The sequence below is a fragment of the Oryctolagus cuniculus genome, chromosome 1 (genome assembly GCF_051225735.1).
Source record: "Oryctolagus cuniculus isolate XC-2025 breed Fujian yellow rabbit chromosome 1, ASM5122573v1, whole genome shotgun sequence".
In the NCBI taxonomy this organism is placed as follows: Eukaryota; Metazoa; Chordata; class Mammalia; order Lagomorpha; family Leporidae; genus Oryctolagus; species Oryctolagus cuniculus.
Genome location: NC_142867.1, coordinates 209365285 through 209392952, shown reverse-complemented (window position 1 = coordinate 209392952; position 27668 = coordinate 209365285). Strand labels below are relative to the sequence as shown.

The following is a 27668-nucleotide window of genomic DNA, read 5'->3' as shown; positions in this document are numbered from 1 at the left end:
GCAGACAAAGAAGGAAGCAGCAATTCCTTTTCTCCACCCCTCGGTTCCAGGGGAGGATATACTTGTAGAAACTTAGCCTTCTTGTCATTATTCATCTGTTTAACTCCTTTGTATGCAACCTAATTGAAAAAAAAAAAAGAAGTAAGCTGATATTTCACGAACTCTTTCACCCACTTCCAAGGCAGAAAAATGAACTGCATGAGGTACACAAAGGTCAAGATGACCTCTTCAGGAAGAAAATGTGTTGCAAATCTCACAGGCCACAGAAATTTCAGTTTCAATACCTCCTAGTCTTAAAAGGATTCGTCCTAAGGTTTTGAAGAAGTTCTGATTCCTTTGTGGTTTTCCTTGATAACTGTTCTCTGAGCTTTAAGCAGACTACATGAGAATTTTGCAATCCACCCACCTTCTTTTCAGACAACTTTTTTTTTTATCCTGAGTTAAACTGCCCACAGAGAGGCATCACTAATTAACATTTAGCCTTTACCTAACATCTGCTCAGGTGGGACTCAGGCTTGACACCATTTAACTCCCAGAAGCAGGATAATGGATGATCACAATCCAGGGATCTTTAGAAGGATGACTGTTAGCTCAAGTGATCCATGGCAGCCCTTTTGTGTGACAGGATGTAGTACTGATTATGTGGACAAAAATATATTAGGGTCACCATGCAGGTAAGCAGGCCTGCATAGCCATCTGTCCCAAAGCACAGCTTTCACATGTTTACACATTCTTTTCTTCCTTCACTGAAGAAGCTAGACATTCCTTTAAAGTTTAAAATTTCATATAATGGCTCAGTAGGAGCAAACCAGACAGCAGTGATAGGAAAAGAACAGGATGTGTGCAATTCTATGTGTGGATCCTTATAAATTAATAAGGCAAAAGGCAATTATAATTATTCTTATTTAGGATGAGGGATGGAAGGGGGATGCTACGGTCTGAATGTTTGTGTCTCCCCCATCCCTTAAAATTCATATGTTGGGGCCGGTGCCGTGGCTCAGTTGGCTAATCCTCCACCTGCAGCGCTGGCAACCCATATGGGTGCTGGGTTCTAGTCCCGGTTGCTCCTCCTCCAGTCCAGCTCACTGCTGTGGCCCGGGAGGGCAGTGGAGGATGGCCCAAGTGCTTGGGCCCCTGCACCCACATGGGAGACCGGGAGGAAGCACCTGGCTCCTGGCTTTGGATTGGCGCAGCTCTAGCCATAGCGGCCATTTATGGAGTGAACCAACGGAAGGAAGACCTTTCTCTCTGTCTCTCTCTCTCACTGTCTATAACTCTACCTGTCAAATAAAAAAAAACAAAATTCATATGTTAAAACTTGATCCCAGGAGCCAGCATTACGGTGTAGCAGGTTATGGCAGGTAAAGCTGCCACCTTGATGCAGGCATCCCATATGGGCACTGGTTTGTGTCCAGGATGCTCCACTTCCAATTCAGCTCCCTGCTAATGACCTATGAAGAGCAGTGGAAGATGACCCAAATGTCTTGGCCCCTGTCATCCATGTGTGAGACCATGATGAGTCTCCTGGCCCCTGGCTTCAGCCTGACCTAGCACTGGCCATTGCAGCCATCTGGGGAGGAAAGCAGTGGGTAGAAAATCTCTCTATCTCTCCCTCTCTCTCTGTAACTCTTTCAAATAATAAATAAATCTAAAAATAAAAAATAAAATAAATAAAATAAAAACTTAACCACAAAAGTAATGGCATTAGGAATGGGGCTTTTTGGAAGGAGCTGTGTGCTTACAAAGAGCTCCAGAGAGCTCTTGTGTCTTCCACTCTGTGAGGACGTGGTTGGAAGGTGCCAGCTCTGAACCAGGAAATGGGCCCTTACAAGACACTGAATTTGTTGGTGCCTTGAGCTCAGACTTCCCAGACTCCAGAGCCACGAGGAAACATTTCTCTAATTTATAAGTCCCAGTTCACAGTTTTTTCTTACAGTGGCCCAAATGGACTAAAAGAACACAATATCAAACCCATATCATAGGTTTCATCCTGTTTTATTCTAAATCCTTAGACTTTTAAAAATTTTCAAGAATTAAAAGTACTATGTAAATATTAATTTAAATGGACATTCCCTGAAATAATTTCTTGTCTTTACTTATAGCATAAAACATGAAAGTTCAAGATATTTGCATATTCTTTATAATAAACTATGCTTTTGTTTTCTTTATGCTATACAAAAATATATATATTTCTATATATAAACTATATACAAAAAATATGGGAGGCAGTGTGATATACTGGAAAAAGCCAGAAAAACTTCCTCTACCCGTGGGTCACATGATTGCCACAAGACACCAGTCTCAATTTTCTCATCCATAAAACAGGAAGTAATGCTTTCTTTGCTGAATGAAACTGATGAAGTGTTTAGTGTAGTAGCTACCAAAAATTATTCTTTATAAAGTGCCTATTCACACTGCCGAGAGGAAAGCTCTATAATGTTAACGGCTTATCAGTCAGAGCAGATATCCTCCAATATTAAATGTATGATCTCCAAACACTGCCAAAGTAAAACAGGGCCTGAGAAATGAATAACCAATGGGAAATGTATTCTGGTTGCAACAATCTTTTCAAAACCTTAACATTTTAAAGTAAAATTAAATTGACATTTCACAGCAGAAGAAAGGCTAGATCAAGCACTAACCAATCTTGACAAATGACTAAATCCTAGACAAATGTAAGCACTAAAAAATGGCAAAAGGATCAAAAGAAAATATAACAGGGTGACTGTTCTGGAGGTGGGAAAATCCTTTCTAAGCATAAAAGCCAAGTAAGAAACCCTAACACTATAAAAGACTTGACAGGAGAAAAATTTAAAAGTGACATATGTTTAAAATTTTGTTAAAAACTAACTGTGGACATTAGAATAAGAACCACCACTCACAGAAGTCTTATTGTACTCTAAGCACATGTTCAGAGCATTGAAGATATAATTCTTCTTTATCCTCCAAATAATAAGCACTACAGACAATTATTATCTCCATTTCACAGATGAGGTTTATATATTATCAGATATTATGACAATGAAATAAAATATTACAGACTTTTTCTCAAAGCTAATAATAAATATTTTAATAACTATTATGTTAGCATGCTGAGATTATGGGGTAATATTTTGTTCTGGTCTTGGTTTTCTAAACTCTTCTTTACTATTTTATATTATGTTTATTTTGAAAGAAAACCAATAGATGTTTTTAGAATTACTTTCTGGATTTTGTCACTGCTCTCTTATCTTACAGTAAAACATTGGCAGTCTGTTTACTAATAAAAAAAAATTGAGGTGAAAGAGTTATAACAACACATAGACTAGGTACTTACCAAGACCCAGGCACGGTAAGAATTGATTTCCCTGAATTATACTTTACCATTATCTAAAGCCTCTGTGGATAGGCATATTTTTCTCCACTTATTGAAGGAGAAAATTTAGACTCAGAGGTCTCACTGAACTTGCCAAAGCATTGCATTGTTGAGATTAAAATGCAGTGTCGACATCTGGGCTCTCTTCACTGCACATCCCCTCAATTACACCGCACATCCCCTCAATTATACATTTTACCTTTTCTAACGCTATATAAAAAGGTGGACTCAATGCGATGTTTATGGGGAAAAAGAACTTCATATTCAGAAGGAGATGACTAATAATAGAGATAAAGGGAAGCTGACTTTGTTATCCGAGCACCAGCTATGTCTGGATCACTAGTGGGGCACTAAGCTCAGAGCTGCCGATTATATCCAGTAGTACTAAGAGCAGAGCCCTCCATGCACCAACAGCTCCTGATCTTATCCTATTGTTTTTAGAATTTTAGAGGCAGAGGCTCTGGAGGTTATCTATACAGCATGGCCATGAAGACCATCATCTTCAAACAGATTGGTACCCACCCAGCTCTGAAACATCTTGTAGGAAGGGGGTTTATTTTATTTATTTATTTTTTAAAGATTCATTTATTTATTTCAAAGGCAGAGTTACAGAGAGGCAGAGGCAGAGAGAGAGCGAGAGGTCTTCTATCCGCTGGTTCACTCCCCAGATGACCGTGACGGCCAGAGCTGTGCTGATCCGAAGCCAGGAGCCGGGAGCTTCTTCCCGGTCCCCCATGTGGGTAAAGGGGCCCAAGGACCTGGGCCATCTTCTACTGCTTTTCCAGGCCACAGCAGAGAGCTAAATAAGAAATGGAGCAGCTAGGACTCTAACTGGTGCCCATATAGGAAGCCAGCACTAGCGTAGGGGGTTTAAACAAGCCCCAGGAAGGGGGTTTAAACAATTCCACTGGCAACCAATTCTTATATTCAATCTATCATGACAGGATATATTGTAATACCTGTAATACGTTGACCTTGTTTCAAACAAAGCATTCCCTATAAGCACGGAACATGAAGTACAACAGTTGATCAGATCCCATGTGTACTTCATATTCCCAAAGAGAAATACTAAGTATGAGTTTGGAATCCCTTTTCTAAACCTTTGCTCAAATGTTTGGATTTATCACTATTTTAATGTTCCTTGAAACCTCAAACATCATGTCTATAAAATGAAGATCCAAAACAGACAAGACAAAAAACCTGCATAAGTATGACCATATGCTGGTATTAAATCACTGACTAATGTTTAGCTTGGGATACACTGAAAATCTTGTATTTTTTCCCCTGGTTAATGACTATCTTGACATCACATGGTTTGTTTTCTTCCTTCAGTGTAACTGCACACCTATTTTTTGAGATTCTTGCTTAAAGTTTAATATGACCCTGTTGGTCTTTATGAACCTAAATATTCATTGATGTATCTAATAATTCATTCAGAAAGCATCTAAAGACTACATATTATTTACCAAGCACTGCAGTTTCTAGGGAGACAAAGAAAAATAGGATAAAATTCCCATATTTAAGGAGGTAGAAATCGAAAGATGAAGATAAAGAAGTAAACTGACAATTTCATTACAGTGTTCTGTGTTTTCACAAAGGTATGAACTAGTGTCATGGAAGCTCAGAGGAGGGGCTGGGGTGATGGAGGGAAGGCTTCTTGGAGGTGATGCTCAAGGAAGAATCATTAAGGCTCAGTAGGAGACAATCAAGTGTTAGTAGGATGTCATTTCTGGCACTGGCATTTGGCTAACTGCAAAAGCAAAAGGTATGGGAAAAGGGTAGCAGGCACAGACACCAGAGAGTTGGGCTTATCAAACTGTTCTGAAGATAAGCCACTTAGATGTAATGATGATGACCTTTAAAGTATCAATCAACTTTTTGATAAGGTTTCTTGGCTCCAAACCAAATATAATCTTTCAAGTTCTCATGGCTCTTACTAATTACTTTAATAATGAGCTTCAAAACAACATATACATCCACAGACAGTATTACAATCACTAAGAACGTTCTTTTGCTAATGAAACATACCACTTTTGCATATTAACCATAGAGTCCAATAAGTATGGGCATGCTCAGTACCACAGCTACAGGACTATCAGCCTTTGACTATCCTGGTTGTGGATGGAAAATGCAGTGCTTAGAGGTAAATGGTGAGAAAGTAAATCACTTAGAGATAAATGGTGAGAAACTCAATTTTGTCTTGGCCTTTTAGATGAGGGCATCAATACATTAGGATTGATTTTCAGGGAATGGAAAAGTAGTTAAAGAAAAAAAGATGAGAACAGCGCTCCATAGCAAGTCCTCCATGCTCGAATACAGAGACAGAGCACTATCCCACTACCCCATTCAACCTGAGAAACAGCATTTCCTTGACAATATTTCTCAGGCCAGTATCATAGGGTTCAGCAGTTCCCCCCCAAAAAAATAAATAAATAAAAAAAAATTGGTACAACAGCTTTCATACAACATTTAAACTAATTTAAAAAATAGCTAGAGTAGGGGGAGGAGGCAAGATGGCGGAATAGGAAGGGAGCACACTGATAGTCCGGGGAGAGATAGTTTAATAAAAGTGGAGATACTGCAGGTTCAAGGAAGAGGAGGGGAGGAAACAGCAGAAGAAACTCTTCCGGAACGCGTGATTCACAGCGGACCTGCGTGGAGAGCGTGGGAGCCCACAGTTCGGGACACCAGCGGCAGACTCAACACACCAGCGCTGGAACGCAAGGTGAGCTGAACCTCAATAGCCCGAGACACCGGCAGGCAAGCGGAGAGAGGAGACTAGAGGGAATGACCCCCGGGAGGGTGGGGGGGTGGAAGTTCACCAGGCTAACTGGAAGAGAGAGAGAGAGAAAAAAAAAAAGGTGACTGGTACGGACACGGGTTTCTCTCTCTCCGCTCACCTCTCAAGGGCGAGCAAGACAAAGAGCAGGCGCCATCTTGGACATACGTCATAAGCAGAGCGACCTCAGGTCTGCACCGGCCCTGAGCCTAGCAGAAAAACCTGACTCTGGGCGGGGCGAATTAACAGGAGATTAGGACTTAGTAAATTTGTGGTGCTACTGAACTGAGACTGTGAAAAAAGAGACGGTGGGGGAGAGAACTCACGGAATTCTCGTGAGCACTCTCCAGAGACGCTACAATTCTGTAACTTTGGCAACCCAGTGGGAGACTGAAGGAGAATTTGAGCCCACTCTGAGGGCCGAACAGATTCCCTGTGGGGTCCTTGGGAAAGAGCTTCTGATCTCTGGCTCCTGTGGGTATATCATTTGCCTGCTAACTACCTCCAACTTCGTTCAGCTGTGCAGAATTACTTCCCTTTTGAATCAAAAAAAAAAGAAAGAGAGAGAGAGAGAGAGATTTACCATGCCTAACCTGGGAGTGTCACCTTTGGCACACCAAACAGAGCTCTCAGGCCACACCCATCTCAAGCCCTAAGGCTCCATCAAAAACAGATAGTCCACTTAATCTAGAGTCATAGTATAACAAGAAAAAGCACCACAGTGAAGAAACCAAATATTTCCAATATGCCAAATAACAAACGCAAAAACCGAGGTAATAAAAACAAGGAAGTCACCATGACGCCCTCAAATGAAAAAGACACCCCAATCCAAGATTATGAAGATGATGACATAGAAGAAATGCAGAAGCAGATCTCAAAAAATTGATAAGAACATTAAGAAGTTCTCAAAAACAAATTCTTGAACTACAGAAATCCTTAATGGACAAGATAGAACATCTCTCTCGTGAAAATGAAATATTAAGGAGGAATCAAAATGAAACGAAACAACTAGTACAACAGGAAACTGTGATAGTGACTGAAGTGAAGAATTCAATAGATCAAATGAAAAACACAATAGAGAGCCTTACAAACAGAATGGGTGAAGCAGAAGAGAGAATATCGGACTTAGAAGACAGAGAACAGGAAAGGATACAGTCAGACCAAAGAAAAGAAGAGGAAATTAGAAATCTAAAACATATTGTCGGGAATCTTCAGGATACTACTAAAAAACCCAACATTCGGGTTCTAGGAGTTCCTGAAGGCATGGAGAGGGAGAAAGGATTAGAAGGCCTTTTTAGTGAGATATTAGCAGAAAATTTCCCAGGTTTGGAGAAGGACAGAGAAATCCTAGTACAGGAAGCTCACAGAACCCCTAATAAACACGACCAAAAGAGATCCTCACCACGACACGTTGTAATTAAACTCTCCACAGTGAAACATAAAGAAAAGATCCTAAAATGTGCAAGAGAGAAACGTCAGATTACTCTCAGAGGATCTCCAATCAGACTCACAGCTGACTTCTCATCAGAAACTCTACAAGCTAGGAGGGAATGGCGAGATATAGCCCAGGTACTAAGAGAGAACAACTGCCAGCCCAGAATATTATATCCTGCAAAGCTATCATTTGTGAATGAAGGTGAAATAAAGACTTTTCATAGCAAACAGAAATTGAAAGAATTTGTTGCCACTCGTCCAGCGCTGCAAAAGATGCTTAAAGATGTGTTACACACAGAAACACAGAAACACGGTCATCAATATGAAAGAAGGTAAAGGAAGGAAACCAAGGAAGGAAAGCTCACAGCAAAAGATCACAGGGAATTCAAAGCATATATTAGAACTTATCTTTGGCAAATGGCAGGGCAAAGTTACCACTTATCATTAGTCACATTGAACGTGAATGGCCTGAACTGTCCAGTTAAAAGACACCGATTGGCTGATTGGGTTAAGGAACAAAACCCATCTATTTGCTGCTTACAAGAAACACATCTTTCCAACAAAGATCCATACAGACTGAAAGTGAAAGGCTGGAAAAAGATATACCATGCCAACAGAAATGAAAAAAGAGCGGGCGTAGCCATCTTAATTTCAGACACCATAAACTTTACCACAAAAACCGTTAAGAGAGACAAAGAGGGACACTACATAATGATTAAGGGATCAATTCAACAGGAAGATATAACAATTATCAATGTATATGCACCTAACTACAGGGCACTGGTTTATCTAAAAGATTTGTTAACGGACTTAAAGGGAGACTTAGACCCCAATACAATAGTACTGGGGGACTTCAATACTCCACTCTCAGAAATAGACAGATCAATAGGACAGAAGATCAACAAGGAGACAGTAGATTTGAACGACACTATAGCCCAAATGGATCTAACATATATACAGAACTTTCAATCCTACAGCTAAAGATTTTACATTCTTCTCAGCAGTACATGGAACCTTCTCTAGGATTGACCACATACTAGGCCATAAAGCAAGTCTCAGCAAATTCAAAAGAATTAGAATCATACCATGCAGCTTCTCAGACCATAAAGGAATGAAATTGGAAATTAGCAACTCAGGAATCCCTAGAGCATATGCAAACACATGGAGATTGAACAACATGCTCCTGAATGAACAATGGGTCATAGAAGAAATCAAAAGAGAAATCAAAAACTTTCTGGAAGTAAATGAGGATAACAGCACAACATACCAAAACTTATGGGACGCAGCAAAAGCAGTGTTAAGAGGAAAGTTTATATCAATAGGTGCCTACATCAAGAAATTGGAAAGGCACCAAATAGATGAGCTTTCAATTCACCTCAAGGATCTAGAAAACCTACAGCAAACCAGACCCAAATCTAGTAGGAGAAGAGAAATAATTAAAATCAGAGAAGAAATCAACAGGATTGAATCCAAAAAAACATTCCAAAAAATCAGCCAAATGAGGAGGTGGTTTTTTGAAAAAATAAACAAAATTGACACCCCATTGGCCCAACTAACTAAAAAAAGAAGAGAAAAGACCCAAATCAATAAAATCAGAGATGAAAAAGGAAATGTAACAACAGACACCACAGAAATAAAAAGAATCATCAGAAATTACTACAAGGACTTGTATGCCAGCAAACAGGGAAACCTATCAGAAATGGATAGATTCCTGGACACATGCAACCTACCTAAATTGAACCAGGAAGACATCGAAAACCTAAACAGACCCATAACTGAGACAGAAATTGAAACAGCAATAAAGGCCCTCCCAACAAAGAAAAGCCCAGGACCAGATGGATTCACTGCTGAATTCTACCAGACATTTAAAGAAGAACTAACTCCAATTCTTCTCAAACTATTCAGAACAATCGAAGAAGAGGGAATCCTCCCAAATTCTTTCTATGAAGCCAGCATCACCTTAATTCCTAAGCCGGAAAAAGATGCAGCACTGAAAGAGAATTACAGACCAATATCCCTGATGAACATAGATGCAAAAATCCTCAATAAAATTCTCGCCAATAGAATGCAACAACACATCAGAAAGATCATCCACCCAGACCAAGTGGGATTTATCCCTGGTATGCAGGGATGGTTTAATGTGCGCAAGACAATCAATGTGATTCACCACATTAACAGACTGCAGAAGAAAAACCATATGATTATCTCAATAGATGCCGAGAAAGCATTTGATAAAATACAACACCCGTTCATGATGAAAACTCTAAGCAAACTGGGTTTGGAAGGAACATTCCTCAATACAATCAAAGCAATCTATGAAAAACCCACAGCCAACATCCTATTGAATGGGGAAAAGTTGGAAGCATTTCCACTGAGATCTGGTACCAGACAGGGATGTCCACTCTCACCACTGCTATTCAATATAGTTCTGGAGGTTCTAGCCAGAGCTATTAGGCAAGAAAAAGAAATTAAAGGGATACAAATTGGGAAGGAAGAACTCAAACTATCCCTCTTTGCAGATGACATGATTCTTTATTTAGGGGACCCAAAGAACTCTACCAAGAGACTATTGGAACTCATAGAAGAGTTTGGCAAAGTAGCAGGGTATAAAATCAATGCACAAAAATCAACAGCCTTTGTATACACAGACAATGCCATGGCTGAGGAAGAACTTCTAAGATCAATCCCATTCACAATAGCTACAAAAACAATCAAATACCTTGGAATAAACTTAACCAAGGACGTTAAAGATCTCTACGATGAAAATTACAACACCTTAAAGAAAGAAATAGAAGAGGATACCAAGAAATGGAAAAATCTTCCATGCTCATGGATTGGAAGAATCAATATCATCAAAATGTCCATTCTCCCAAAAGCAATTTATAAATTCAATGCAATACCAATCAAGATACCGAAGACCTTCTTCTCAGATCTGGAAAAAATGGTGTTGAAATTTATATGGAGGCACAAGAGACCTCGAATAGCTAAAGCAATCTTGTACAACAAAAACAAAGCCGGAGGCATCACAATACCAGATTTCAGGACATACTACAGGGCAGTTGTAATCAAAACAGCATGGTACTGGTACAGAAACAGATGGATAGACCAATGGAACAGAATTGAAACACCAGAAATCAATCCAAACATCTACAGCCAACTTATATTTGATCAAGGATCTAAAACTAATTCCTGGAGCAAGGACAGTCTATTCAATAAATGGTGCTGGGAAAATTGGATTTCCACGTGCAGAATCATGAAGCAAGACCCCTACCTTACACCTTACACAAAAATCCACTCAACATGGATTAAAGACCTAAATCTACGACCTGACACCATCAAGTTACTAGAGAACATTGGAGAAACCCTTCAAGATATTGGCACAGGCAAAGAATTTCTGGAAAAGACCCGGGAGGCACAGGCAGTCAAAGCCAAAATCAACTATTGGGATTGCATCAAATTGAGAAGTTTCTGTACTGCAAAAGAAACAGTCAGGAGAGTGAAGAGACAACCGACAGAATGGGAAAAAATATTTGCAAACTATGCAACAGATAAAGGGTTAATAACCAGAATCTACAAAGAGATCAAGAAACTCCACAAAAACAAAACCAACAACCCACTTAAGAGATGGGCCAAGGACCTCAATAGACATTTTTCAAAAGAGGAAATCCAAATGGCCAACAGGCACATGAAAAAATGTTCCAGGTCATTAGCAATCAGGGAAATGCAAATCAAAACCACAATGAGGTTTCACCTCACCCCAGTTAGAATGGCTCACATACAGAAATCTACCAACAACAGATGCTGGTGAGGATGTGGGGAAAAAGGGATACTAACCCACTGTTGGTGGGAATGCAAACTGGTCAAGCCACTATGGAAGTCAGTCTGGAGATTCCTCAGAAACCTGAAGATAACCCTACTGTTCGACCCAGCCATCCCACTCCTTGGAATTTACCCAAAGGAATTTAAATTGGCAAACAAAAAAGCGGTCTGCACCCTAATGTTTATTGCAGCTCAATTCACAATAGCTAAGACCTGGAACCAACCTAAATGCCCATCAACGGTAGACTGGATAAAGAAATTATGGGATATGTACTCTTTAGAATACTATACCGCAGTAAGAAACAATGAAATCCAGTCATTTGCAACAAAATGGAGGAATCTGGAACACATCATGCTGAGTGAAATAAGCCAGTCCCAAAGGGACAAATACCATATGTTCTCCCTGATCAGTGACAACTGACTGAACACCAAAAAGGAAACCTGTTGAAGTGAAATGGACACTATGGGAAATGGTGACTTGATCAGCATAGCCCTGACTGTTAATGAACAACTTAATACATTATCCCTCTTAGTAGTTTTTTTTGTCTGTTCTACTTAATATGACTGGTTTAATTCTGTAATTAATACACAGTTATTCCTAAGTGTTGAAAATTAACTGAAATGTGATCCCTGTTAAACATAAGAGTGGGAAAAAGAGAGGGAAGAGATGTACAATTTGGGACATGCTCAAGCTGACTTGCCCCAAATGGTAGAGTTAGAAACATAGCAGGGGATTCCAATTCAATCCCATCAAGGTGGCATGCACCAATGCCATCTCACTAGTCCAAGTGATCAATTTCAGTTCACAATTGATCATAATGAAAGGACTAAGAGTCAAAGGGAGCACATAAACAAGTCTAGTACCTGCTAACACTAACCGATAGAATAAATAAAGGGGAGAGTGATCCAACATGGGAAGTGAGATACTCAGCAGACTCATAGAATGGCAGATGTCCTAAATAGCACTCTGGCCTCAGAATCAGCCCTAAAGGCATTCAGATCTGGCTGAAAAGCCCATGAGAGTATTTCAGGCATGGAAAGCCAAGACACTCTGGCAAAAGATCTCTGTGAGTAAGATCCCAGTGGAAAGAACAGGTCTTCAAAGAAGGAGGTACCTTTCTCTGAAGGGAGGAGAGAACCTCCACTTTGACTATGACCTTGTCTAAACAAGATAAGAATCGGAGAACTCAGAGGGCTTCCATAGCCTTGGAAACTCATGACTGGAGCATAGGGAGATTACTGATGCCATAGACAGGAGTGTCAATTGGTAAAGTCAACAACAGGAGTCACTGTGCACTTACTCCTCATGTAGGATCTCTGTCCTTAATGTGCTGTGCATTGAGATTTAATGCTATAACGAGTACTCAAACAATATATTTCACTTTGTGTTTCTATGGGGGTGCAAACTGTTGAAATCTTTACTTAATGCATACTAAACTGATCCTCTGTAAAAAAAAAAAAAAAAAGAAATTATCAACTCCCAACTTGACTCTCACTGGGATTAAACATGACAATAGGTCTGATCTGATTTCATCATCATTTAAAAAAATCATCTATTATTTTTCACTTTATGTTTCTGTGTGGGAGCAAACTGTTGAAATCCTTACTTAATGTATACTAAGCTGATCTTCTGTATATTAAGATAATCGAAAATGAATCTTGATGTGAATGGAAGGGGAGAGGGAGTGGGAAAGGGGAGGGTTGTGGGTCGGAGGGATGGTATTGGGGGGAAGCCATTGTAATCCATAAATCGTACTTTGGAAATTTATATTCATTGAATAAAAGTTAAAAAAAAATAGCTAGAGTAGACAGATTCTTAGGGAAATAAAAAAATGAAAGGATATGAATTCAGGGATAAGAGTAAATGTTGGCCGGTGCTGTGGCTCAATAGGCTAATCCTCCGCCTTGTGCCAGCACCCCGGGTTCTAGTCCTGGTTGGGGTGCCGGATTCTGTCCCAGTTACCCCTCTTCCAGGCCAGCTCTCTGCTGTGGCCTGGGAGTGCAGTGGAGGATGGCCCAAGTGCTTGTGCCCTGCACCCCATGGGAGACCAGGAGAAGTACCTGGCTGTGGGGAGCAACTGGGAGCAACTCGGACTAGACTAAGTTACTGGAATTAAGACTTATTCTATGCATCTGCTCTCCCACAATATGGCGCTGGGAGAGGAGGAAACAGCTTCTACACAGCTGCCTCCAGTTCAACCAATAAACAGCAGGACCTGCTCCTGATTGGAGGAGAGCAGCGTACTCGGCGTGTGGGTAGCAGAGTTGGGATTGGTGGAAGAGGACTATAAAGGAGGAGAGAGACAACATGCACCAGGAACATCTAAAAGGAACACCTGAGCAGCCCCCGAGAGAGCCAGCCGGCGGTGTGCCGCTCCCCCGCGGAAGTGGGGAAAGCGGCAGGGGGAACCGCCCTTCCACGGAGGTGGAAGGGACGGTAGCCAACCCGGGAAGAACCAGCAGCAAACCCAGGGAGGGCCGAGCAGACAAAAGAACAGCGCAGGGTCCTGTGTCGTTCCTCCGCGAAGAGGGGGAGCGACACCTGGCTCCTGCCTTCGGATCAGCGTGATGCAGTGCGCCGGCCGTGGTGGCCATTGGAGGGTGAACCAACGGCAAAAGGAAGACCTTTCTCTCTCTCTCACTGTCCACTCTGCCTACCAAAAAAAAAAAGAGTAAAGGTCTTTTTCCTTTTCTTTTTTCTTTTTTTGGACAGGCTTTTGACAGGCAGAGTGGACAGTGAGAGAGAGACAGAGAGAAAGGTCTTCCTTTGCCGTTGGTTCACCCTCCAATGGCCGCCACGGCCGGCGCACCACGCTGATCCAAAGCCAGGAGCCAGGTACTTATCCTGGTCTCCCATGGGGTGCAGGACCCAAGTACTTGGGCCATCCTCCACTGCACTCCCTGGCCACAGCAGAGAGCTGGCCTGGAAGAGGGGCAACCGGGAAAGAATCCGGCACCCCGACCGGGACTAGAACCCGGTGTGCTGGCGCCACAAGGCGGAGGATTAGCCTAGTGAGCCGCGGTGCTGGCAAGAGTAAATGTCTTTCTTGAAATGTGGACCCTAATGAGGTTTTATCCATGTGGTAAAAATAACCATGAGCCTTGGGAAGAACATATATTCATTTAAAAAATGTGACTGAAACAGACATACTTAAGATCAAGGGATAATGTATAATAACCCAAGTAAAACATAATATCTTTCAATTAAATTCAATTTTATCTTGGGAGAAAAAACAAGAAACCTATCTTTGAAAGTGAATGTCAGATTTACCTAAAATTTACTTACCTGATTTAAATAATTTAGGCACTTTTCAAGACACCAAAGGCAACAAATGCAAGACTTCAGCACACATCGTGCACAAGCATTTTCCTGGACAGAATAAAAAAGTTAGATAATTAAAAAAAATTAATTCATATCAAAAACTTCAAACATTAGAAAAATAAAAATTTCAAAACACAACGCTGCTTCAAAGTCTCCGTACCTTTCCTTCTCAGTCAATTCCATATTTATTTAGTACCTCTTACATGTAAGATACAATGAGGTATTACATATAAAAACCAACTAGGAAAAATTACAATCTAGTAAGACAGAAAAATGCTAAATATAAAATAGGTTAGAACTGAAATAGGGTATGGGTTCCAAGAGGAAAGTAGAGCATTAACATGGTGTGAAAGACAGCAGGAATCAGGAAAGGTTTCTGTTTTGGCATTTGAGCTAAAATATGTTGAAAGGCATGCTACATCTACAGTCAAGGGCAGGGAATTCCTTAAATGTTCTGCACGTTAGCCCCTTATAAGATGCATACTATAAAAATATTTTCTCCCATTTTATAAGTTGTTTTTTCACTCTGTTAGTTGTTTGCTTTGCAGGGCTCAAAGGTTTTTAGTTTGATGTAATCACACTTATCCCTGTACTTCTGGGGTCTTATGCAAAAAATCTTTGCCCAGAGCAATGTCATGGAGCATTTCCCCATGTTCTCTTTTGGTAGAGTCAGTCAATGGGTATAAAGTTTCTGCTAGATAAGAGGACCAAGTTCTAGTGTTCTATTGCACAGCAGGGAGGTTATGGTTAATAATGCTATCCTGAACAGTTCAAAGTAGATAGCACAGATAACTTTGAATTATTCTACCACAAATATATGATAAATGTATGAAGTGATGGAAATGTTAAATACCTTGATTTGATCATTACACATTATATATATATATCAAAACATCACACTGCACTTTATAAATAAGCACAATTATTATGTGTCAATGAAAAACAAATTTTTTTTAAAAAAGGATAGAGAATAATATTCCACTGTTTATATCTACCACATTTTCTCTATCCATTCATCTGATGATGGATACCTATGCTGGTTCCAAATTTTGGCTACCGTGAACAGTGCTAGTATAAAAAAGAATGAAATTCTACCATTTGCAGCAAAATGGAAGCAACTGGGGGACATCATATTGAGTGAAATAAGCCAGACCCAGAAAGACAAATACTGCATATTCTCCCACATATATAGCAGCTAAAATTTAACAAATACACAGAAAAGAAAGGAAAAAAAACAAATGTCTGTGTGTATCAATATTGCTGCAAATATAGTTTTGTAAAGCATTGTTTTATAACTTTGTCAAACCAATGGTTAAGAATGCTATACTACTATAGCTTTAATGATCTGTGGTTACTTTCAAATTTACTGCAAATGGGTTAAATGATCATTTTCCATTTAAGTATTGTTTATAGCCATTGTCTGTATTCTCACTAACATAGAGTCTTTTTGCTTTTTTACTTGTTAAACTTCTTATTTGGTGAAATATTAAGCCTTTTTACTATAATGTAATTTTAAAATATGGTATCTCGGCCGGCGCCGTGGCTCACTAGGCTAATCCTCCGCCTTGCGGCGCCGGCACACCGGGTTCTAGTCCCAGTCGGGGCGCCGGATTCTGTCCCGGTTGCCCCCCTTCCAGGCCAGCCCTCTGCTGTGGCCAGGGAGTGCAGTGGAGGATGGCCCAGGTGCTTGGGCCCTGCACCCCATGGGAGACCAGGAAAAGCACCTGGCTCCTGGCTCCTGCGATCGGATCAGCGCGGTGTGCCGGCCGCAGCGCGCCGGCCGCGGCGGCCATTGGAGGGTGAACCAACGGCAAAGGAAGACCTTTCTCTCTGTCTCTCTCTCACTGTCCACTCTGCCTGTCAAAAAAAAAAAAAATGGTATCTCAAAAACTAAAAAACCAAAAAAGAAACAAAAGGAGAAGGTAAAGGGGTGGGAAGGAGAGGGGGAGGGAAGGAGGAAGGGAATAGCATTATGTTCTTAGAATTGTGTCTACTAATCACACTGAATCTGTTACAAGCTAATTAAAAATTTTAAAAATTGAAATTATTGTCAAATGGTTACCATACAAGGCAAAAAAAGAAAAGAAAAGAAAAGGAAAAGAAAAGAGAAGGAAAGAAAAGAAAAGGTTGTAAGGAGGAAGGTATGTGAGTCAACACAGAGGGACACTTATGGCAACCAGTGATTAGATCCGATTTGCCAGAGTATGTAGGGTGCATGAGTGGGAGGCAAGGAAGAAGAACCGGATTCTAATTTTTTGTAAAGAGTTTGAGGAAAACATTCACCATTTTGCATTTCACATCATTGGGTACCTGACTGTATGTACAAGTGCATTTGGAATATGCCTATAGGGAGGGAGTTCTGAAAAGCATTTCCCTTACCTTTCCTTTGAGTTGACTGTGAATGTACATGAGGATCATCCGTGGAATTTTCACTAATGTGATAATGAAAGATCCTTTCGCCACAGTCCCGAGGTGATAACGAATAAGGCGATTCACTGATGCCAAAATAGGTGTAAATGGTAAATTCCTTTTATCTCTATTTAAAAATGATCAAAAAGATCATTAAGAAAAAGCCTATACCAGGATGGAAATACAAGTATGCTTTAGAGTTAATACAGTGAAATATTTAGTTTATTATTATTCTTATCACGACAGAATGTCAAAGTCATATGTAATGAATACTTGGAGAGTTAGGGTACAATCAGAAACTAGAAGCTAAAAGATATTTAATCTAGATCTAGCAACTCATTATAATAACAAACCATCAGGCCAAGAGCTTTTAACGTTTAGTTCTGAAGTTCGCAATGGTGACTCATAACACTTTTCTGTTGATCCAAAGAAATTAAAAAGGCTGGTGGCCATTCGATGGGCATATACATAAAGCAAAGGTCCCTACTAAATACAATTTAAGTCGTATCTTAAACTGCTATTCTGATAAGTTTTTTGAGACAACTGAAGTATAAAGAATAAAATAGTAATTTTCCATTTTTCTACTTCTAGAATTCTCAACAGTAACACCTTGTCGATTATTTTCTTAAAGAAATGAAACTCTTACCAGCCTCAGGTTCATTCCCTTCCCTGCCTCTCTGCACAATCACTTACAAGAACTTGAGTGTTCTGACAAGTACAAACTCTCACCTAGTAAAGTAATATGTTACCACAGCTCCTGCCACAGTCATCTGCTGACATGCTAGAATAAATTCACTGATCCAAATCAGGCCCACCACATGGTACCACCACATGTACTGCAGAGGCCCAGAAATTTTGAACTCCACAAAGCCTTGATCATTCTGAACAGCACTGCCTAGGAAAATACCAAGAAGGGAAAAAAGAAGCACATAAAGTACAAACCGAGAAAAACAGCTATCATAAGAGTAGTCTAATTTTCAATCACAGATCCCTATGCCCAAACCACAAACTTTATGATCTTAGTGCTATTTCATTAAGGGCCAAAAAATCCACTTAAAAAGTTGTGAAATGAAACAGTGTACAATTACACATTTTGATCTCCTCAGAGGCAGTATATAAATCTTTTAGAAGTTGTTCTATTTGAATAAAGTTCTTATTACATTATTTAGCTTAGCCATGGATTTTCAAATACTTCAATAGTTTTTTCAGGTGCTATTTATTTGATAATTACAGATCTAAATCATTAGCAAAGAACACAAGTTAACATTACATTCAATCAGAGACTCTGCTTAAATGGACAGAAGGTATACATAAGTTTACTATCCTTACACTTCTCCTCATGGTTAATTCCATCTAGGCTTACCCTTTGATACTGAATAGGGCTACAAGCCGCTGTGAGAATGTAACTGTGAACTCTATCCTCTCTAGGAGAGTTGGTGAGGTTCAGGTCATTTCCAAACTAGAAAAACTCCAGGAAGCAACTGGATCCTTGGTTCTAACTGGGGTTTGAGGTAACTGCAGACTGACATCACATTCATTACTTCATCTTGAAATGAATCCGAATGTCGGAGTCAGTATAGGAACACACTTCAAATCTTTGATCATCTCAAAATTAGGATGCAATTTCAAGTTTTTCCTGGTCTAGATCCATATTACGAGGGAGTGGGACATTGAAGACTCATTACTACTGTTAGGTTTGATAGCTACTGGACCTCCATCTACCAATGTCTGAAGAATTATATCTGCTGTTTTAAAATATTTGAATGCAAGTCAGATTTATCACCAAGAGAAACAAGGAACACATTTTCTTACCGGTAGTGCCAAGAAAAAGAAGTGTCATGATCCAATATACCCAAAACAAAACAAGAGCAAAGAAAGTCCAAAAGGGTTGGAAGACCAGCAGTGGCAAGTGAATAAAGACCTTGCCAGCCACATGGAACAAGGCAATGGTGAGAGCAACACGTTTGCGCATAACCAACATTATCAGGAACAAGATAACCTGCATGGGAAAAATGGAGAGAAAGGTTTCAGTTACTGTTCTAAATAGTGACATCAGAAACTACAAATGGTAGAAATGTTAAACATAATGTTTCATCCCCAAACCTGGAAGTATTGTCTCTGAATTCCAAAAATACTTTATGAGTTCATAACTCTCTTGCAGTAGCTACAGTTTTCACATGTATATTAGGTGTCCGTTGAAGTAAACATAAAAGGATGTCTCAATTTATTAACACATCCTAGAATTCTTATACTTTTCCTTCACCACTCATTATGAATCAAAATAGGTTATTTATAAGTTGGGATGAGACTATTTGAATATATAAATACTTGCCATTCTGGAAACGGGTGAGAAGAAAGCATTCCATCATCATAAAAGCTTGGGAAATATTTATTGGTATCTCATCTCCCGTATGGGACAAGATCTCTTTGGGGGTGGGGGAATCTATGGCAGATTCACCCTCTGCTTCCTCTCTGTCCCCACTCTATGCTCAGCACCTACCATAGCAAATTATACTTATAGCATGATTTTTTTATTTAATGAATGCATTTTTACATAGATACAACTTTAGGAATATAGTGGTTCTTTCCCCCATGCTCCCCACCCCGCTCCCATCCCACCTCCCATTTCCTCTCCCATATTTTTCTTCATTATGGATCATTTTTAGCATGATTTTATATACAGAGGACCAACTCTGTGCTAATCATAGATTTCAGCAATATGCCCCCATGCTCACACACAACATATAGAGCACAGTTTGGGGAGAGAATTTGTAGTCAATTCTCATATTACAATAGCATGATTATTAAACATTTTTAGAATAATACCTGGCAAATATCTTTTGGCATCAATAATTTTATGGCTTGTTTTTTGTTTTTCATTCTTAATAAGAAGTTTGCAATTGTTCCTAGAAATGCCCTGAGCAGAGAATCTTACCAATATTTAAAAAATAATGCACAATGTTAAAATGTTTGAAAGAAAAATGAGGAAAATAATTAGAAACAACTAAAGGATATATTTCCTTTCCTTTTCTTTTTTATCTATTTTTTAAAAAAGATTTATTTATTTATTTGAAAGGCAGTGTTACAGAGAGGCAGAGGCAGGAGAGAGAGAGGAAGATCTTTCCTCCACTGGTTCACTCCCTAAATGGCTGCAATGGCTGGAGCTGGGCTGATCCAAAGCCAGGAGCCAGGAGCTTCTTCTGGGTGTCCCATGTGGGTACAGGGACCATCTGGGTACTGGGCCATCTACTACTGCTTTCCTAGGCAATATCAGAGAGCTGGATTGGAAGTGGAGCAGCCGGGACTCAAACTGGTGCCCATACGGGTTACCAGTACTGCAGGCAGAGGCTTAACTCATTATGCCACAATGCTGGCCCCAGATTGATATATTTCTTAACATACTTTGGATAGTTAAGAGACCTGTTTCCAAAGAAGTACCAAGAAATATGTTCTTATTAGCAATAATAATCTAACTATTCTATGAGAAAATCTTTCAAAAAGCAGAGAAGATAAAACAAAATGCTGCATCAAATGCACTCACCAATTTGGGTAGCCTTCAGAAGACATTTTTAGTGTTTAGTACACTGTGGGACAGAGATTTTATCTAATGTATAGCAGGGTTAAGAATTCAAAAGCTAGAGGGATGAATTTCTGCTTCATCAATGAAAACACAAGACTGAAAGATAATTTGAGCCTGTACTCACTGTGAATACTGTGGCTGAAATGGCATAGATGAGGAGGGCCCGAAGATTGTCTTCAGCTATCTGAAGCTGTTCAGGAATAACTGTTTCCTTCGGAGACCTTCTTTGCTTTGCATATAGCCACCACAGTACACCTGTGCCACCTGGAGACAAAAAGCAATTATTTTGCAATACTGAGCACATAAAAATAGATAACATAAATTCTTAATTTCTGGACTACACATCAGCACAGGCAGCAATAATGCAGCAACAATCCATTCAGCAGGGAGGTGTGTACCTGTGACTTTTTGTCAGTATTAGGGAAGCCCCAAACACTCCATTATCAACTCCAACAGTAAGCACTTTCCAGCCTTTCCATGTAGCAAATAAACTTCCATAAAATGTATGGATAATTGATTACGAAGCTGAGCCAGAGCCATTAAAAACTGATAATCTGAGAGAAATTGGTAACTCCAGTGCCTAGCTTTGACACAGTCCTGCAGCTGATTTATACAATGCATAAATGAAGATCAAAAGACTCAAGGTGGGAAAACGACAGAAATCCTGACAGTGGTGGCACTAGGATGAACATTTTTATCTCCAACGTTGGTTTAGAGATTCAGAGAATCAGACTGAAGAGAGAGGCAAACATACCTCCATTTAAGAGAGCTGGATTATATACCTTGACTTGATCCATTCAGCAAACTTTTTTTTTTTTTTTTTTTTGACAGGCAGAGTGGACAGTGAGAGAGAGAGAGACAGAGAGAAAGGTCTTCCTTTTGCTGTTGGTTCACCCTCCAATGGCCACCGCGGCCGGCGCGCTGTGGCCGGTGCACCGCACTAATCCAAAGGCAGGAGCCAGGTGCTTATCCTGGTCTCCCATGGGGTGCAGGGCCCAAGCACTTGGGCCATCCTCCACTGCACTCCCTGGCCACAGCAGAGGGCTGGCCTGGAAGAGGGGCAACCGGGACAGAATCCAGCGCCCCAACCGGGACTAGAACCTGGTGTGCTGGTGACGCAAGGCGGAGGATTAGCCTAGTGAGCCGCGGCGCCGGCCATTCAGCAAACATTTTGAGTGCCTATGGCATTTATTATTCTAGCTGAGGATAGAGCAATAAGCAAAAACAAGTCCCTATTCTCACTATTTATGGACCTTAGACAGTAATGAAGAAACAAACAAAAAATATAACAAGAGATCAAGGAAAAAAATACCTTGGTAAGATGGATAGAGTGCTTAGGCTGGGAGAGCACTGAAATTTTATAGGATGGGTAAAGAAGGCCTTCCTAGTGAGATGATATCTGAGCACAAGAATCAAAGACTGAGATACAGTGATCTATGAAAATTCCTAAAATCCCAAAGTGGAACCATACCTAGTTGAGAAAAAGGAGAACACTGTAGCTATAGCAGTGAGCAAGAGGGAAAAGTGAGAAGAGATGTGGGAAGAGGAGAACTGGGGACCAGACCATACTAGAAGGTCTTACTGGCTACAGGAAGGAAATGGAATATTCAGGGTAGAGTTGTGCATATATAGCCAGATACGTAGATAATATAAATGCATAGGAGATTTTAAAAAAAACCCACTAAGTTAAAACCTATGCACATCAACCTGACCTCCATCTGCATTCAAGTAAACAGTGAATGGGGTCAAAAGGAAATATCATACTCTATTTGTTGGCAAAGACCAAGTATAGTTCTGTTGAAGCTAAGCAAACAAATCAAACCAACTAGGAGTTTATGAAAAATATCTAGAGGAAGGGAAAGACTTCCCTTTGAAATTTCAAGGGTACAAGAAAAAGGTTGGAAAAATGTGTCAAATGTCCGAAATGAAAGAAAATATTGTCTCTACAAACAGCAACAAAAAGTCACCAGAGAAAAGCTGAAGCTCAAAGAAAATAGATGGTATAACAATGATGACATCAAGGAGGACACTGTTCACAAAAGCTACAGTAGACATAATTCAAAGTTTTGCTAGAAAATTCCAAAAAATCGAAATCATACCATGCATGTTCTCTGACTACAATGGCATGAAGCTAGAAATCAATAATTCAAGAATCTCTAGAACATATGCAAATACATGTAGACTGAACAACATGCTCCTGATGAACAGTGGGTCATAGAAGAAATCAAAAGAGAAATTAAAAAAATGTCTAGAAAGGAATGAAGATGAAAATACAACATATCAAAACTTATGGGATACAGCAAAAACAGTGTTAAGAGGAAAGTTTATAGCAATTGGTACCTACATCAAGAAATTAGAAAGGCACCAAACAAATGAGCTAGCAATGCGTCTCAATGACTTAGAAAAACAACAAAACAAATGCAAATTTAGCAGGAGAAGAGAAATAATTTTTTAAATTTTTTTTAAACTTTTATTTAGCAAATATAAATTTCCAAAGTACAGTTTATGGATTACAATGGCTTTCCCCCCCATAAATTCCCTCCCACCCGTACCCCTCCCATCTCCTGCTCCCTCTCCCATTCCATTCTTCATCAAGATTCATTTTCAATTATCTTTATATACAGAAGATCGATTTAGTATATATTAAGTAAAGATTTCATCAGTTTGCACCCACACAGAACATAAAGTGTAAAATACTGTTTCAGTACTAGTTAATAGCATTAATTCTCATTGGACAACACATTAAGGACAGAGATCCCAAATGAGGAGTAAGTACACAGTGACTCCTGTTGTTGACTTAACAATTTGACACTCTTGTTTATGGCGTCAGTAATCTCCCTAGGCTCTAGTCATGAGTTTCCAAGGCTATGGAAGCCTTTTGAGTTCGCTGACTTTGATCTTATTTAGACAAGGTCAGAGTCAAAGTGGAAGTTCTCTCCTCCCTTCAGAGAAAGGTACCTCCTTCTTTGATGGCCCATTGAGAAGAGAAATAATTAAAATTGGAGAAGAAATAAACACAATTGAAATAAAAAAACAATACAAAAGATCAGCGAAATGAAGAGCTGTTTTTTTAAAAAAAAAATAAACAAAATTGATATATAATTGGCCCAACTAACCAAAAAAAGAGAGAAGACCCAAATCAATAAAATTAGAGATGAACAAGGAAATATAAAAACAAACACCACAGAAATAAAAAGAATCATCAGAAATTACTAAAAAGAGCAGTATGCCAATAATCCAGGAAACCTAGAAGAAATACACAGATTCCTGAACACATACAACCTACCTAAATTGAGCCATGAAAATGCAGAAAACCTAAAAAGACCCATAACCAAGACAGAAATTGAATCAGTAATAAAGGCACTCCCAACAAGGAAAAGCCCAGGAACAGACAGACTCACTGCTGAATTCTACCAGACATTTAAAAAAGAACTAACTACAATTCTTCTCAAGCTGTTCAAAACAACTGAAAGGGAGGAAATCCTCACAAATTCTTTCTATGAAGCCAACGTCACCTTAATTCCTAAACCTGGAAAAGATACAATAGAGAAAGAGAACTACAGATTAATATCCCTGATGAACACAGATGCAAAAATCCTTAAAAAAATTACTAGTCAGTGAAATCCATCAGAAAAATCAATCACCTGGACCAAGTAGGATTTATATCCTGGTATGCAGGGATGGTTCAACATTTGCAAATCGATAAAATATAATATATCACATTAACAACAAATTAGGTAAAGGATTTAAGCAGGCAATTTTCAAAAGAGGAAATCTAAATGGCCAAAAGATACATGAAAAAATGTTCAGGGTCACTAGCCATCAGAGAAATGCAAATCAAAACCACAATGAGGTTTCACCTCATCCCAGTTAGAATAGCTTTCATACAGAAGTCAACAAACTGAAATCTATGATTAGCATAGAGTTGGTCCTCTGTATACAAGAAATACTAAAAATGATCCATAATGAAGAAGGAGATGGGAGAGGGAATGGGAGGTGGGATGGGAGCGGGGTGGGGAGCATGGGGGAAAGAACCACTATATTCCTAGAGTTCTATCTATGTAAAAATGCATTCATTAAATAAATAAAAAAAAAGAAGTCAACAAACAACAAATGCTGGCGAAGATGTGGGGGAAAAGGTACTCTAATCCATTGTTGGTGGGAATGTAAACTAGTACATCCACTGTGGAAGACAGTATGGAGATACCTCAAAAATCTGAATACAGGGGCTGGCGCTGTGGTGTAGCAGTAAGCCTGCAGTACCAGCATCCTTTATGGAAGCTGGTTTGAGTCTTGGTTGCTCCACTCCCAATCCAGCTCTCTGCTTTGTCCTGGGAGAGTGGTAGAAGATGGCCCAAGTCCTTAGGTCCCTGCACCCATGTGGGACACCCAGAAGGAGCTCCTGGCTCTTAGCTTTGTATCAGCCTAGCTCTGGCCATTGTGGCCATTTGAGGAGACAACCAAGGGATGGAAGACTTTCTCTCTTCCTCTGTTTCTCTGTATATCTGCCTTTCAAATAAATTTTAAAAATTAAAAATAGAAGAAATCTGAATATAGACCTATCACATGACCCAGCCATCCCACTCTTGGGCAATTTATCCAAAGGAAATGAAATCAGCATAGGAAAGAGTTATTTGTACTCCCATGTTTATTACAGCTCAATTCACAATAGCTAAGATATGGAATCAACTGAGATGTCTTTCAACTGAAGATTAAATGAAGAATTTATGGTTTATGTACACCATAGAATACTACACAACAATAAAAAAAATGAAATCTTGTCATTTGCAACAAAATGGATGCAAATGGAAAACATTATAATTAGTGAAATAAGCCAGCATCCAAAAGACAAATACCATATGTTTTCTCCTATCTTGGGTAACTAACAGAGTACCCAAAAGGTAATTTATAGAAGTGAATTTGACACTCTGAGATGTGATGACTGTTGAGGAACAGTTTTTTTTTTCTTTTGCATACTATTTGTTGAAGTCTTTACTTTGTGTAGCATTAATCTCATGTGTATAATGTTAACTGAAAATAGATCTTGGTAAAAAATAAGAAGGGGAACAGGAGAGGGAGAAAAAGAAGGGTGGGAGTGTGGGTTGGAAGGTGGGTAGGGTAGGAAGAATCATTATGTCCCTAAATTTGTATATATAAAATGTGTGAAGTTTGTAAACCTCAAATCAAAGATAACAAGGTAAAACAAAACCAATCTTTTTTTTTTTTTGCTAGAAACAATGTGAATTCCTTTACAGATGTGACATAATTTGGTCACCATATTTAAGTGCTTATTATGAACTCTACATTACAAATGATAAAATGGAAATTTTGGGAAAATTAAGTATCATTCAAATATAAACCGGAGTAAGTGGCAAAGCTGTTTTCTGAATATAGATTCCTTATAAAAACTATCTGTCCACACAAAAAATTAAGATACTAAAGCTATACATGGAAATGAAAAGAAAAATTGTTGAGAGGCCAGCACTGTGGCTCACTAGGCTAATCCTCCACCTAGCGGCGCCGGCACACCGGGTTCTAGTCCCGGTTGGGGCACCGGATTCTGTCCCGGTTGCCCCTCTTCCAGGCCAGCTCTCTGCTGTGGCCAGGGAGTACAGTGGAGGATGGCCCAAGTGCTTGGGCCCTGCACCCCATGGGAGACCAGGAAAAGCACCTGGCTCCTGGCTCCTGCCATCGGATCAGCGCGGTGCGCCGGCCACAGTGCGCTGGCCGCGGCGGCCATTGGAGGGTGAACCAACGGCAAAGGAAGACCTTTCTCTCTGTCTCTCTCTCTCACTGTCCACTCTGCCTGTCAAAAAACAAAAAACAAAAAACAAAAAACAAAAAAAAAACTGTTGAGAGCAGGAAGAATTACAAATAGAATGCAACTGGAATAGTAAAATTAATTTCCTCATCATAGGTAATAAGTACAAAACCACTACTAGAAAAACTGTATCAGCGATATGGAAATAAACTTAAGAGACTGGATAAAGAAAATGTATATACTACTACTACTACTACTAACAATATATGTATAAATACATGATAGAATATTACTCAGCCATAAAACAGAGTGAAATTCTGACATCTACCACAAAATGGATACAACTGGAGATCATTATGCTATGTGAAATTAGCCAGACCTAAAAAGACAAATATCATATGTTTTCTCTTATTTGTGGTTGTGTGTGTGTGTGTATATATATATAGTCATATATATTTATATATTTGAATGCATACACATATATATATAGAGAAAGAGGGTAAAAAAAGTTATATGAATGTCATATCATTTAGTACAGTTATAAATATTGCTTCACAAATCATAAAAGAAGAGCTAGTCCTGAATGATAAGGAAAAAATAACCAAAAAATTAAAATAACAACTCAGAAGATGACAGCAGAAGAAAAGGGGTGGGAGAGATAGGCATAAGAACAGAAAAATCAAATATAGAAATAAATAAAAAAATTTCAGAGTTAAAAAGATTTCCCCTTCAAAAAAGATCACAGGTGAATACTTAAGATTCAAAATTACCCCAAAATTTTAAATTACAAAAGCATGTTAATTATATAAACATGTAGGTAGATGAAACAGGTTATGGGTAACAAACAAAGTTTATACTGGTTTCTGAGTTCTCTGAAATAATAAACAACCATCACAAGAGACTATTGTTGAAAAATTTTATAATCATTTAATCCAAGACTCACACATGAAAACAAAAACAATTTCAGATATGTAAGAACTAAGAAAATATATAGCCCCTGAATCTTTCATAAATAAATCACCTGAATTCACATATAAAGACAAACTGACATATAAAGATGAATTGAAATTAAGAACTCAAGAGTGAAGTCTTACAGGAAAAGGACCAGTAGTTTCTACTAAAACTAGTTTAGGATAATATAAACTTAATGTAAGATTAATTATGAAACTTTTCAAGGCATGAATAAATAGTTAAAAATATACAGTACAT

General features: G+C 39.2%; 1 protein-coding gene across 6 annotated transcripts in view; it reads right to left on the bottom strand.

The window, feature by feature from the left end:
- SLC44A1 (solute carrier family 44 member 1) overlaps window positions 1–27668 on the bottom strand; it is a 227171-nt gene that overhangs the window by 70946 nt on the left and 128557 nt on the right. For all 6 annotated transcript variants that reach the window (XM_051855994.3, XM_051855997.3, XM_051855996.3 and 3 more), the window contains 5 exons: window positions 20823–20962; window positions 18931–19117; window positions 17848–18013; window positions 17089–17245; window positions 14674–14757 (listed from right to left, as the gene is read on the bottom strand). In XM_051855994.3, the coding sequence (XP_051711954.2) occupies window positions 14674–14757; window positions 17089–17245; window positions 17848–18013; window positions 18931–19117; window positions 20823–20962 (734 nt within the window). The remainder of the gene's footprint in view (window positions 1–14673; window positions 14758–17088; window positions 17246–17847; window positions 18014–18930; window positions 19118–20822; window positions 20963–27668) is intronic.